The 13,697-nt window shown below is 41.3% G+C and overlaps 1 protein-coding gene across 1 annotated transcript in view; it reads right to left on the bottom strand.

Annotated features, from left to right (window-relative positions):
* Nucleotides 1–243: 243 nt before the first annotated feature.
* PRSS38 (serine protease 38) overlaps nucleotides 244–13,697 on the bottom strand; it is a 24,675-nt gene continuing 11,221 nt past the window's right edge. Inside the window, exons 4-5 of the mRNA XM_029216849.1 lie at nucleotides 975–1,117; nucleotides 244–498 (exon numbers count right to left, since the gene is read on the bottom strand). Of these exons, the coding sequence (XP_029072682.1) occupies nucleotides 244–498; nucleotides 975–1,117 (398 nt within the window). The remainder of the gene's footprint in view (nucleotides 499–974; nucleotides 1,118–13,697) is intronic.

Below are 13,697 nucleotides of genomic sequence, written 5' to 3'. Positions count from 1 at the left end.
TACCAAATCTCAGGTGCCCAGAGCACTCAACCAATGTGCTCTGCTCTCCCATGTACCCCTGCCCTTCTGTGATGAGACCAGCCTCTGCCTTCCTGGGTGTGGCCCTGGTCAGCCTCCTCTTGGACCTCACATGTGGGCCTGGCTGATTGCCCACACCTTGCTCAGGTGTGTGAAGGCTTCGGCTGGAGCTGGGTAGGAACAGAGGCATGCAGCCATGAAGAAGCTGGATGAGTGCTGTGGTCCTTACAACATTGACAGGACAGCCAGTGAAGTCACAAGGACATCGATGGCAGCCCCCGGAGTGGAGGAGAGGGTAGGGAGTGGCTGAAGAGGTAAGGGTGTGTTTTCTATGTGATAACGAATCCATTCTGAGAAAAAGGAGACTCGGGCATAAACTGCAGGATACATAGGGTATGTACAACCATGCCCCCAGCTCACTACTCCAATTTGCATCCAGGTGCGGTTGAATTCACAGACAAGTGGGCCCCCAGAGTCACCCTGGAAAAAAGAGGAGTTTCTTGTGAACTGGGAGTTTGGGGCCTCCTGCATGAGGGTGGCCCAATGCCAACACTGTGGGATGGGGCCAGGATCCTGCCACTCATGCAGCCCCACCTTGTTAGTGGGGAGGCCCTGCTGCAGGCAAGCAGTGTTCACTGCATTGTCCTGCAAGTAGAGGGTGGGTGCTATGGAGTGACAGTCAGCAGGCATGGCCCCTGGGCAGACGTGGAGCCCTGGGCTGCTCTGGCCAGCACTGGGGTCCACAGGGCCTGACTGAGGCCTGTGTTCCATTTGCACATAAGCTACCCTGTGGCTTCCCACTCAACCCATGGCTGCATGGAGATGTACTTCTGATCCCCACAGGAGCCAGGTGGTCTGGGACCACCTACCCAACTGGCAGAAGTGCCCTGGGCTTAAAGCAGATGGAAGATCTGAAATCCCTGGGCTTAGCCTCCCGCCCCCACAGTGGGTTGTACCTCACAAGCAGTCTTCATGTTCCTGAGGTCCCCGGCACACAGCATGTCCGGCAGAATGTAGGACGTGTGTCCATAGAGCAGCTGGCATAGGGGCAATGGGACCAGAGGCAGCTGCACCTCCTGCAGCTTGTCTGAAGTGTCTCCTGTCAGAAAGGAGTGCAGGCCCAGTGAATGGTCTTCTCACACCTGTTCCACAGGGCACACCAAGCCCCAAGGCCTAGTGGGCTCACACTGGAGTTCCTTCTCTTACTCCCACCCTCCACATGGCTCCTTTCTCTGCAATGGGGACTCAGGCTTTGGTCAATAAAGTTTAAACATATGTCACATGACACTTCCTAAGAGAGATGTAAGAGCCAGGACTTGGTTCAGCCCATTACATTCCCATTGCCGTGGCTCAAGTGCAAACAGCTCCATCAGCTGAGTCCCTGGGTGAGAGTGAGCGGATGACACAGTGTGTGCAAGAAAGTAGCCTCCAATTTTTGTGGGTTGTCACTCCATGTGTCCTTGTCTATACCAATGGATATAGTAATTGCTCCCAGAAAACTTGCACTTTCCTGACCAATGTGCAAGTGGGCCTGCTCTGCCTGGAAAGGAGCTGTTCTCACAGGTTAAAGACTCAAACGATTGGGTATCAAGTGGGGGCATGTATTTGGGGATGGCATAGCCTGCGGTAGGTGGGGAATCAGTTTTAGAGCTAACGAATGTGTACCTCGAAGGAAGAAAATGGGAAGCAGAATATCAGCAGTGTTTGCAGTTGCTGCTGTGTTGGCAAGTTAATATCAGGAGAGGAGCCATGGAAGAATTAGATGATTGCAAATAGGAATGCAGAGCAACAGAAGGAGTCAAAAAACTCAGGGTGGGGGATGATGGAGAAGCAACACAGTGAAATGCAGTTGGGAAATACTTTTAACTACTAAGCCAGCTAAAAATCTACCTGAGGCCTTTCATTGTGCCCACAGTGGGGTGACTGGGAGTGAACTTCCCTCTACCATAAGCTAGCAGTAAACATGTCTACCCAGCAGGAAATTATTTCCCACTGGACCTGAGTCAGGGCAGGGCTGTGGCCCCTGAGCAAAGAGAACAGATGAGGCAAGGTCTACAAGGGCCCCATCATCCTGCCTGGGGCACACTCCAGGCTGTGGCATGAGGAGGAGCACAGGCAGCTGGAATCCGCAAAGGCAGATGCCAGAAGGAGGGTGCTCCAGAGAGAAGGACCCTAGAGGGAACACAGGGGGCCTCAGTGCCCCAAGTCTGCCATTGGACCCCGAGCCATGTGTGCAGAATGTACAATTCCACAGGAAGGGCAGAATGGCCAGGTTAGACTTCACAGTTCCCAGAGTCAAGAGTGGAGAGTCTTGTGGAGCAACCAAGACATTGAGTGAAAACAGTGTAGATGCAGGGTAAAATATCCCTTACACAGATGCCAAGGCCCACATGGAACCAGGTGGACAGAGGGCCAGAATGATGAGCTCTGCACAATTATTAGCACAGCACAAAGGAAGAGGTGTATCAGAGAAGTGGAAGGGAGAAATCAGCTAGCTGTAATTTCAATGAGTTCTTCAATTGTGGGCTAGTGTGCCAGTTCAGAATGATGAGAAATCAGACAAGAGGAGGATTGCACTCACTGGTAGGTCTTTCCCTTAGCTCTCCACTAGCAGCTCATGAAATATAGGGGCACAGCAGGGGTCCACAGAGAGGGAACCTCAGTGCAGGTGTTCAGAAAATGACCACTACCACTGGGGACCTGTAAGAATACAGCTTGCTTCCCTACTCACATGTGGAGCAAAAGCCTTCTACTGGTTGTGTGTGTGGGGGGGGGGCCACCACATACTCCTGCCCTCAGAACCTGGTACAGGTGGACTATTCTGGAGGAAGAGTAGAAACAAGCCCTACATCCCTGGAAAACCTGAGGTGCCAAGAGCCCACATCAGTAACATGAGAGGTCTGCTAACATGAGGGCAGGGTCTAGATTCTCTCAGAGCCATCACAGATACAAAGCAGAGCTTAGCTGCCCCAAAGGTAGAGTAGTGGTGCACAGAGGTCCATTTCCAAATCTAAGACCTACAGCTCTGCCTGAGGCTGAGGCTGGATCAGGGGATCAAGTTTCCTCCTTCTCAATAGCAGCCTAGTAATGAACACCAAGAACAGTAATTTTCTTCTGGAGGGCAGGCAAAATGTGCTGTGGATGTACAGAGATGTGAAGTGAAGGGTGAAGCAGGAACAGAGAAACACCCCAGGTCTCACACAGAGCACAACATTGCAGCAGCCCACCATGGAGGGACCTGAAGCCTCTGGTGCTCTGAAGTCAGTAAGAGCAACAACAGAAGCCACAACCCAGCTCAAGTTCTCACTAGCCTGAATCAGCCCTGCCCCACCCTACTAATGCTTTGGCAGAAGAAGAGGAATGCCTATTTTGGGGTACAGAATATTTAGTCTTAAATATTCTTCTATAATGTCTAACATTCAACCAAAAATTAAAAGATACACATATATCCACACACACATGCACAGACACAAAGGTATGGGGAAGGCAGGAATAAAACACTGGACCCACTGTCAAGAGATAAAACATTGAACACAGTCAGGCCCAGAGATGACCAAAATGTTGAAAGTATATTTAAGGAACATTAAAATAACTATGATTAATATGTTGAAGAAATTATTAAGAAGTAAACAACAAGCATGAAAAAAATGAAGAATTTAAGCAGAGATATGGAAACTACAAAAAAAAGGACCAACTGGAAATGCCAGAAATACACATTATCAGAGATTAAAAAATTACTTCAATGGGTGTATCAGCAGACTGGACACAAATGAGGGAAAAAAATCAATGAATGTGAAAATAGGTTAATAGCTATTACCCATGCTGAAACACAAAAGGAAAAGAGTGGGGAATAAAGCAAAACAGAGCACTTAAGAGCTGTGGGACAATAGCAGCGTAACATATGTGGAATTATTCCCAGAAGAAGAGAGTACAGAGGATAAGAAATATGTGGAGATATAATGGCCAAGAAATTTCCAAAATTAAAGACTATAATAACCAGAGATTCAAGAAGTTCAGAGAGCCCCAGGCCAGAATAAAACAAGCAAACACATACACTTAGAAACATCATAGTCAATGGAATTCCCTGGTGGTCCAGTGGTTGGGACTCTGCCCTTCCACTGCAGGGGGCATGGATTCAATCCTTGGTCAGGGAAATAAGGATCCTGCAGGCTGCATGGCTGAAAGAAAGAAAGAAAGAAAGAAAGAAAGAAGGAATCATAGTCAAATGGCTGTGAAACAAAGTCAAGGAAAAGCCTGAAGACAGGGAGGGTGGGGAAATATTTCATACAGAATATCATGAATAAGAGTTACAAGTTTATCATCAAAAACTATGCAAGCCAGAATAAAATGAAGCAGCCTCTTGCAAAGCAAAATAAAACCAGAAAACCGTCTACCCAGAATTCTGTATCTAGAATTATCTTTCAAAACTGAAGGTAAAATAAAGACTTCTTCAGACAAAGAGATCTGTAACTCTTATTCATTGCTGACAGTGTAAAATTGTACATACATTTTGGAAAATCCTTTGTAGTTTCTCAGAACTGCATAAATAAGTAAACACATTGTCATGTATGCACCCAAGAGCAATGAAAGCACATATGTAGAGAGAGTTGTGAGAGAATGTTCCTAAGAGTTTTATTCACAATAGCCCCAAACTGAAGCAACCCAAATGTCAGTCAACAGAAGAATAGACAAATGAATTTTGGTATTTATGTGATTAAATATTCCTCAACAATAAACAAAAAGGAACTAATGATACATGCAAAACATGAATAAATCTTACAGAGTATATTGAGCAAAAGAGTACTGTAATTCCATTTATATAAAGTCCAAAAATATAAAACTCATTAATGGGGACAGAAATGAGAACAATACTTACCTTAGAAGAAAGAGTTTGGCTGCAGAGCAGTAAGAGAACTTTTAGAGATGATGAAAATGTTAAATGTATTGATTTGAGAGATTCATGAATGTTTATAAGAAAAAGAAACAATCCTAAAAGCTAAAAAAAAAGACCAGAGAAGCTCACTGAAGAACATTCAAAGAAGAGTTGAGTGAGTGGGAAACGGTGTGGTCTTGTGAGCTGAGTGTCAGAGAGTTCTTTTTGTTGGTAATTTTCAGAGGTTTGCTGGTGTAGAATAGGAGAAGAGGGGAATAAAGAAGAAATATGTATTGTATTGAAGTCAGAACCCATGTAATGTTATCTAAGCGACCTAAATAAAGATGGGGCTACTTTCTAGTTATTTTTGGTTTGTTGGCCTTGACTGAGAAACTGCAAAACTGCATTAGGTGGTCCTAGGGTTACTTGGACCACTTTTTTTTTTTTTTTTTTTTTTGCAGTATGCGGGCCTCTCACTGTTGTGGCCTCTCCCGCTGCGGAGCACAGGCTCCAGACGCACAGGCCCAGCGGCCATGGCTCATGGGCCCAGCCGCTCCACAGCATGTGGGATCTTCCTGGACTGGGGCACGAACCCGTGACCCCTGCATCGGCAGGCAGACTCTCAACCACTGCGCCACCAGGGAAGCCTTTGGACCACTTTTGATTTGTGCATCCTAGAGCATGTTCTTGCATTCTAGATGGTTCTCTCACTGAGTGCTGCTGAGGGAAGGCCATAACGCTGTGGTTGTATCTTGAATGAAGGGTAAGTCAGGCCCAGGGTCTCATACAGGATGAGAAGATATATAAAGGCAGCTTCCAGCTAGAAGAGAATGGAACCTGCCATTCTTTTATTTAGGTCCAAGCTTCCCAATCTGTGGCCTTAGTTCCTGAGGGGTAGTGGATTCTATGCCCTGGAATCCATGTATATACCATGATTGTCTGTGAGAGATTTGTGGAGAGGATCCTGGGAGATGGCCAAGCAGGAAACACGGAATCTGTCTCCCACCAGGACAACTGCACTGGCAGAATTTGTCTGATATAAGTATTTTGGAACTCTAGAATCTGTTGAAGGCTTGGAGGGTAAATTGCAGTCAACTTTAGTCAATTTCAGCTCTTAGCACAGTAACAGCTACAAACCCCCACCCCTGGGACAGGCAGCTGTACACATATCCCTGGAGAGCTTGCACACAGCATGTGAGAGCCAAGGTGAGCAAAGAAGACCCTGTCCTCTGTATATTGGGGATCTGTGCTTTGATTGCTGTTCTGATCACAGAGGTACACACAAAGAGGGAGGCAGCCATTGTTGTTGCATCTCTCCCAATTGTCACAAGCACCTCCTGCTCCAGATGAAGTGACTTCTAGGGAATTTATGGGGCCATGGCCCTTTTCTCCCTTCATTTTTCTTTTTTTGGGATCCAGACATTAAAGACTAGGACATTCAAAAGCAACTGAATATATGGGGAAAATTAGAAAGTAACCATGCATGCCCAGGTAAAGGTTCAGAAAAAACATAAGATCTCAACCTCAAACTGGTCCTCTGCACAGAGACAGCCTACAACAATCACTAACACACACAAATTTTTTTAAACCCAGAAAACCCTGGGTAAGGGGGAGGATCTGATTTCCATAGCTACCACATTGTTAGATTAAAATGTCCAGTGTTCGACAAAAAACCACAAGACACACAGAGAAACAGGAAATGGCTCAATCAAAGGAAAAATATAATTAACAGAATCTGTCCCTAAGAAAGACATAAAGGCAGATATATTAGATAAACTTTAAAACATGGTCTTAAAGATGCTCAAAGAACTAAAAGATGTGGAGAAAGTCAAGAAAATAATGTGTGAGCAAAGTGGAACTATCAACCAAGATAGAAAATCTAAAAACAAAACAAAAAGGAGGGGCTTCCCTGGTGGCGCAGTGGTTGAGAGACCGCCTGCCAATGCAGAGGACATGGTTTCGTGCCCTGGTCCGGGAGGATCCCACATGCCGCGGAGCAGCTGGGCCCGTGAGCCATGGCCGCTGAGCCTGCATGTCCAGAGCCTGTGCTCCGCAACGGGAGAGGCCACAACAGTGAGAGGCCCACATGCCGCAAAAAAAACCAACAACAAAACAAAACAAAAAGGAACTCCAAAGCTGAAAAGTACAATGACTGAAATGAAAACTTCACTAGATGGATTCAAAGGCAGCTCTGAGCAGGCAGAAGAAAGAAGCGGTGAACTTCAAGATAGGACAATGGAAATTATTGAGGTTGAGGAACAGAAATAAAAAAGATGGAAGAAAAGCAAACAGAGCCTAAGGGACCTGTGGGACACCATCAAGAAGCCAACATACACATTATGGGTGTCCCAGGAGAAGAGAGAGATAAAGGGGCAGAAAGAATATTTTAAGAAATAATAGCTGAAAAATTTGCAAATTTAATGAAAGACATAAATATAAAAATCCAAGGGGCTCAACAAACTCCAGGAAAGGTGAATTCAAAAGGATCCACACTGAAACACATTATAATCAAACTTTCAAAAGCCAAAGCCAGAGAGCGAATTCTGAAAGCAGTAAAAGAGAAGAGAATCATCACATACAAGGGATCCTCAATAAGATTATCAGTATATTTCTCATCAGAAACTTTGGAGACCAGAAGACAATGGACAGATATAGTTCAAGTGATAAAAGAGAAAAACTGTCAAACCAAGAATTTTAATCTAGCAAAAGTGTCTCTCCAAAGAGGGGAGGAACCAAGCTATTCTTAGAAATTCCTAGATAAACAAATGTAGAGTGGGTTTGTGACCACTAGACTTGCCATGCAAGAAATGCTCAGGGGAGTACTGCAGGTAAAAAAAAAATGGACACTAGACAGTAACTTAAAGGCATATAAAAAAATGAAGATCTCAATAAAAATAAATACATTGTTAGTGATAAGAGCCATTTTATTGTAACAATGTTTTGTAACTGCACTTTTTGTTTTCTACATGATTTAAAAGACCAATACATTTAAAAGAATTGTTAGTTTATGTTTGGGAGCACAAAATGTATAAGATGTAATTTTGTGACATCAACAACCAGATTGGCTGTGGATGGAACTCTAAAGGAGCAGAGTTTTTGTATGTTATTGAAGTTAAGCTGTTGTAAATTCAAATTAGAAAGTTAAAGGTAATCCCCAAGATAATCACAAAGAAAATAGCTATAAAATATACACAAAAGGAAAGAAATTTAAACATTTTACTACAAAAAATCAACTAAATACAAAAAAATAGTCATGCAGGAAATTAGAGACAAAAAAGCTATGGGGCATATAGAAAACTAGTATCACAATGACAGAAGTAAGTCCCTCCTTATCAATAATTATTTTAAATCTAAATAGACTTAAACTCTCCAATCAAAAGGCAGAGATTTTCAGAATGGATTAAAAACACGTGACCTAACTATATGATGACTACAAGAGTCACTTGAGATCCAAAGGCACAAACAAGTTGAAAGTGAAAAAATGGAAAAAGATAGTTCATGCAAATAGTAACCAAAAAAGAGCAGGAGTGGTTATTCTAATATCAGACAAAAAATAGATTTTTAAATCAAAAAACTTTACAAGAGACAAAGAAGGACATTACATATTAATAAAAGACTCAAAACAGCAAGAAGATATAACAATTATAAATATTTACATCTAAATATATGAAGCAAAAACTGACAGAATTCAAGGGAGAAATAGAAAGTTCTACAATAATATTTGCAGACTTCTATACCTCTCTCACAATAATGGATAGGACAATCAGACATAAGATAAACAAGGAAACAGAGGACTTAACACAATAAACCAACTAGATATAATAGACATATACAAAACATTCCACCCAACAACAGCATAAACATTTTCCTCAAGTACACGTGGGACATTTTCCAGGAGAGACCATATTTTAGGCCACAAATTAAATCTCAATAGATTTAAAAATATTGATAGGATGAAAATTTCATGACATTGGATTTGGCCGTGATTTCTTGGATACGACACCAAAGGCACATGTAGCAGAAGAAAAAATAGACAAACTGGACTTCATGAAGATTTTAAAATTTTGTACATGAAAGACACTATCCACAGTTGCCTTTTTAAGGCAACCTATGGTCTAGGAATAAATATTTGCAAATCATATATCTTATAAGGTATTAGCATCCAAAATATATAGAAAACTCCTAAAACTCAACAACAAAAATACCCAAACAACCCGATTCCAAAATGGGCAAAGAACTCAAATAGACATTTCTCCGAAGAAGACATATGAATTGCCAATCAACTCATGAAAAGATGCTCAACATGCACATCAAAACTGCAATGAGATACCACTCCACACCCATAAGGATGGCTACCATCAAAACACAGAAAACAACAAGGGTTGGCAAGGATGTGGAGAAATTGGAACACTTGTGCACTCTTGGTGGGAATATAAAACGGTACAGCTACTATGAGAAACAGAATGGAGGTTGCTCAAAAAATTAAAAATATGATTACCATTTGACCCAGTACTTCTATTTCTGGGTATATACCTAAAGAATTGAAAGCAGGGGCTAAAATAGCTATTTGTACATCCATTTTCATACCACCATTATTCACAATAGCTAAAACATGGAAGCAACCCAAGTGTCCACTGACTGATGAATGGATTACCAAAATGTGGTGTGTGCACACTATGGAATATTATTCAGCCTTCAAAAGGAAGGAAATTTTGCAGGCCTGATAGACATTTCTCCAAAGGAGACATACAGATGGCCAACAGGCACATGAAAAGATGCTCAACGTCGCTAATCATTAGAGAAATGCAAATCAAAACTACTGGTGTATCACCTCACACCAGTCAGAATAGCCATTATTAAAAAGACTACAAATAATAAATGCTAAAAAGGTGTGGAGAAAAAGAAACACTCCTATACTGTTGGTGGCTTCAGCCACTATGGAGAACAGTATGGAGGCTCCTTAAAAAACTAAAAATACAGTTACCATATGATCCTGCAATCCCACTCCTGGGCATATACCCAGAGTAATTCGAAAAGATACATGCATCCCAATGTTCATAGCAGCACTATTTACAATAGCCAAGACATGGAAGCAACCTAAATGTCCATTGACACATGAATAGATAAAGAAGATGTGGTATATATACACAGTAGAATATTAGTCATCCATAAAAAGAATGAAATAATGCCATTTGCAGCAACATGGATGGATCTAGAGATTATCATATTAAGTGAAGTAAGTCAAAGACAAATATCATATGATATCACTTATATGTGGAATCTAAAAAAATGATACAAATGAACTTATTTATAAAACAGAAACAGACTCACAGACATGGGAAACAAACTTATGATTACCAAAGGGGATAGTGGGGGTGGGGGCAGACAAACTGAGATACATGTACTACTATATATAAAATAGATAAACAAGGACCTACTGTATAGCACAGGGAACTATATTCAATATCTTATAATAACCTGTTATGGAAAAGTATCTGAGAATATATATATATATATATATATATAGTTTAATGGGTATACAGTTTCAGATTTACAAGATGACAAGAATCCTGGGGATGGATGGTGGTGATGGATGCACACCAATGTGAATGTATTTAACACCACTGAACTGAACACTTAAAAATAGTTAATGTGGTAAATTTTATATTTTGTGTATTTTTTAACACAGTAAAAAAAAAAAAAAGATTTGTGCTAAGAAGTTCCCTCAACTGAGAAGACCCAAGAGGGTCAGGATCATAAAGCAGATACAAGTTACAGTGTACTAATTTCCCTATTTGAGAGATGTTTACATAGGTATGCATTATATTATTACAAACAAACATAAAGAAGATCACATATGAACCAATGAATAATATTTTTTGAACCATGAATTAGGATGACTCCCATTCTCTGCCCCTGATGGCCAGAGAAAGCAAGATAGACAGATACCAGACATATGAAATGACACTGGATGTCTGATAAGAGAGAGAGGACTGGGATGAATTTGGGAAAGGTCTCCTAGAATGAGAATACCGTGGAGAATTCATATGATCTGGGCCTACAGAGATCATGGGTGTGCATCCCCCCATTCCCCTGCAGAGGTTGGGGTGCAGACATTTGTAAGATAAACCTGGGGGACGAGAAATATTGCTAGGAGATGAGTGGTCCTGGTTTCAGAGTAAACTGAATTTGAGCGTTGGGTCAATCATTTCCTGAATGAGGTTAAAAACGAGACTATTGAAAAGTATGTTGGAAGATTACTGAAGGTTTAAAGCAACAATAATGTCAATATAGTGTGCAGAAGTAAAATATAGAACAATAGCATAAGGAATTGAAGGGGGAAATGGAGTTATACTATGCTAAGTGTTTATCTGTTAAGCAGTAAACTATAAACTGAGGGGAGATAAATTTCATTAATGAATCCAATTCTCCACACTTTCCAACATATATGCCCTTTGCCATATGTCTTTGCAGTCACTCCTGTTGAGAGGTGTAATGTATTTTCTCAGTCCTTAGGTCTGAATTTTACCACATGACATGCTTTGTCAATGGGATTTGAGCAGAACTGTTGCAAACAAAGGCTTCAAAACGTGTTGTGTTTCTCCCATAATTCAAAAGAGTCATGTACACAACGTTCATTGCAGCACTATTTACAATAGTCAGGACATGGAAGCAACCTAAGTGTCCATCGACAGATGAATGGATAAAGAAGATGTGGCACATATATACAATGGAATATTACTCAGCCATAAAAAGAAACGAAATTGAGTTATTTGTAGTGAGGTGGATGGACCTAGAGTCTGTCATACAGAGTGAAGTAAGTCAGAAAGAGAAAAACAAATACTGTATGCTAACACATATATATGGAATCTAAAAAAAAAAAAAAAGATTCTGAAGAACCTAGGGGCAGGACAGGAATAAAGACGCAGATGTAGAGAATGGACTTGAGGACACTGGGAAGGGGAAGGGGAAGCTGGGGCGAAGTGAGAGAGTAGCATTGACATATATACATTACCAAATGTAAAATAGATAGCTAGTGGGAAGCAGCTGCATAGCACAGGGAGATCAGCTCGGTGCTTTGTGACCACCTAGATGGGTGAGGTAAGAAGGATGGGAGGGAGACGCAAGAGGGAGGGGATATGGGGATATATGTGTACATATAGCTGATTCACTTTGTTATACAGCAGAAACTAACACGACATTCTAAAGCAATTATACTCCAAAAAGATGTTTTAAAAAAGGTGTTGTGTTTCTCCACCACTGCCTGTGTACATTTTCTGGCCAGCCTGCTGGACAGTGAAAGATGCATGAATCAGAGTCTAGCACTCCAGCTCAGTATGTCACAGGCCAGCCCATAGAGAGACAACGATTAGATACACAGGCAAGCTCAGCCATAATCAGCAGGACCACACAGCTCAAGACCTGTTCATGTAAAAGTGTTGCCAGTCTGGGCTAAAAGGTAGTGTGATGTTCAAAATGTCAAAAAGGCTCTGGGCCCCAGGAGAGGCTGGGAAATTTGCTCAATGTGATATTTTTCAAGGCCCTTTTAAGAAGTAGCTAAGGAGCAGGATATCTCAGAGAACAGTGCCAAGAGCCATGGAAAACAATGAGTCATTCAAAATCTTAGGAGGTTTATTGTAGAAATTGGGGAACTAATTCTAAAATTCATATGGAAACGCAAAGGACCCAGAATGCTCATGATAATCTTGAAGAAGAGAAACAACTGTGGAGGATGTGTTAAGACCAGACTCATCATAAAGTTATGGTAAACACAGCACTGTTGTACTGGAGAGATCCATGTGGCAGAATAGTAAGCCTGGAAGTAGACCCCCACACATACGGTCACAAGATGTTTGACAAAGGTGCCAATACAGGTCAGTGGGAAAAGGCGATATTCTTTACAAATGGTGCTAGAGCAAGTGAATATCAATATAGAAAAAAGTGAACCTTTTTTTCCCTCACATCACATGCAAAAAATTAATTTTAGATGGATCTTATAACTAAAGGTAAAAATTAAACTCATAATGCTTCTAGGATAAATGGAGAAATTATCTTCATGAGCTTACAATAAGCAAATCTTCATAAGCAGGATACAAAAGACCCTACGTATGAAAGAAAAAAAATAAGCCATAGTCTAGCAGAGAATATTTACATACCTATCAAAGTACATGTATCTAGAATATATAAAAAATTCTACAAATCATAAAACCTCAAGAAGCTATCATGACACAATGACCGGCATAGCTAAAGTGAAAAAGACTGATACTATCAAGTGTTGGCAATGATGTGGAGCAACTAGCACTCTCATACATTGGTGATGGGAATATAAAAAGTCACAACCAGTTTATAAAACTGTTTGGCCGTTTCTAATAGAGTTAAATTTACCCCACTCAATAGCCAACACATTCTATATTACCAAGTATATCCCCAAGATAAGCAAGTACGTATGTTCACAAAAGGACTTATACAATAATATTTGTTGTAGACTTTTTCATATGACCTAAAAACTGGGGACAACTCAGATGTCTATCTAAAGGAATATGGAAAATATAACTTTTGCCAAGTTCATACAATGGAAGATTAAATGACAGAAAAACAAGACGACTACTGATATGAACAACAATGTGGATGAATCTCACAAACAGCAGGATGAAGGAAAGAGAAAAAAGAATACATGCTATGTGATTTCTTAAACATGAGGTTTAAGACAAAGCATATCTGGGCTTCCCTGGTGGCGCAGTGGTTGAGAGTCTGCCTGCCAATGCAGGGGACACGGGTTCATGCCCCGGTCCAGGAGGATCCCCCA

The sequence above is a fragment of the Monodon monoceros genome, unplaced genomic scaffold, assembly GCF_005190385.1.
Source record: "Monodon monoceros isolate NGI ecotype Baffin Bay Population unplaced genomic scaffold, NGI_Narwhal_1 Super_Scaffold_12, whole genome shotgun sequence".
Lineage (NCBI taxonomy): Eukaryota > Metazoa > Chordata > Mammalia > Artiodactyla > Monodontidae > Monodon > Monodon monoceros.
Note: the sequence above shows the minus strand (reverse complement) of the source record. Positions and strands in the feature narration are given on the sequence as shown.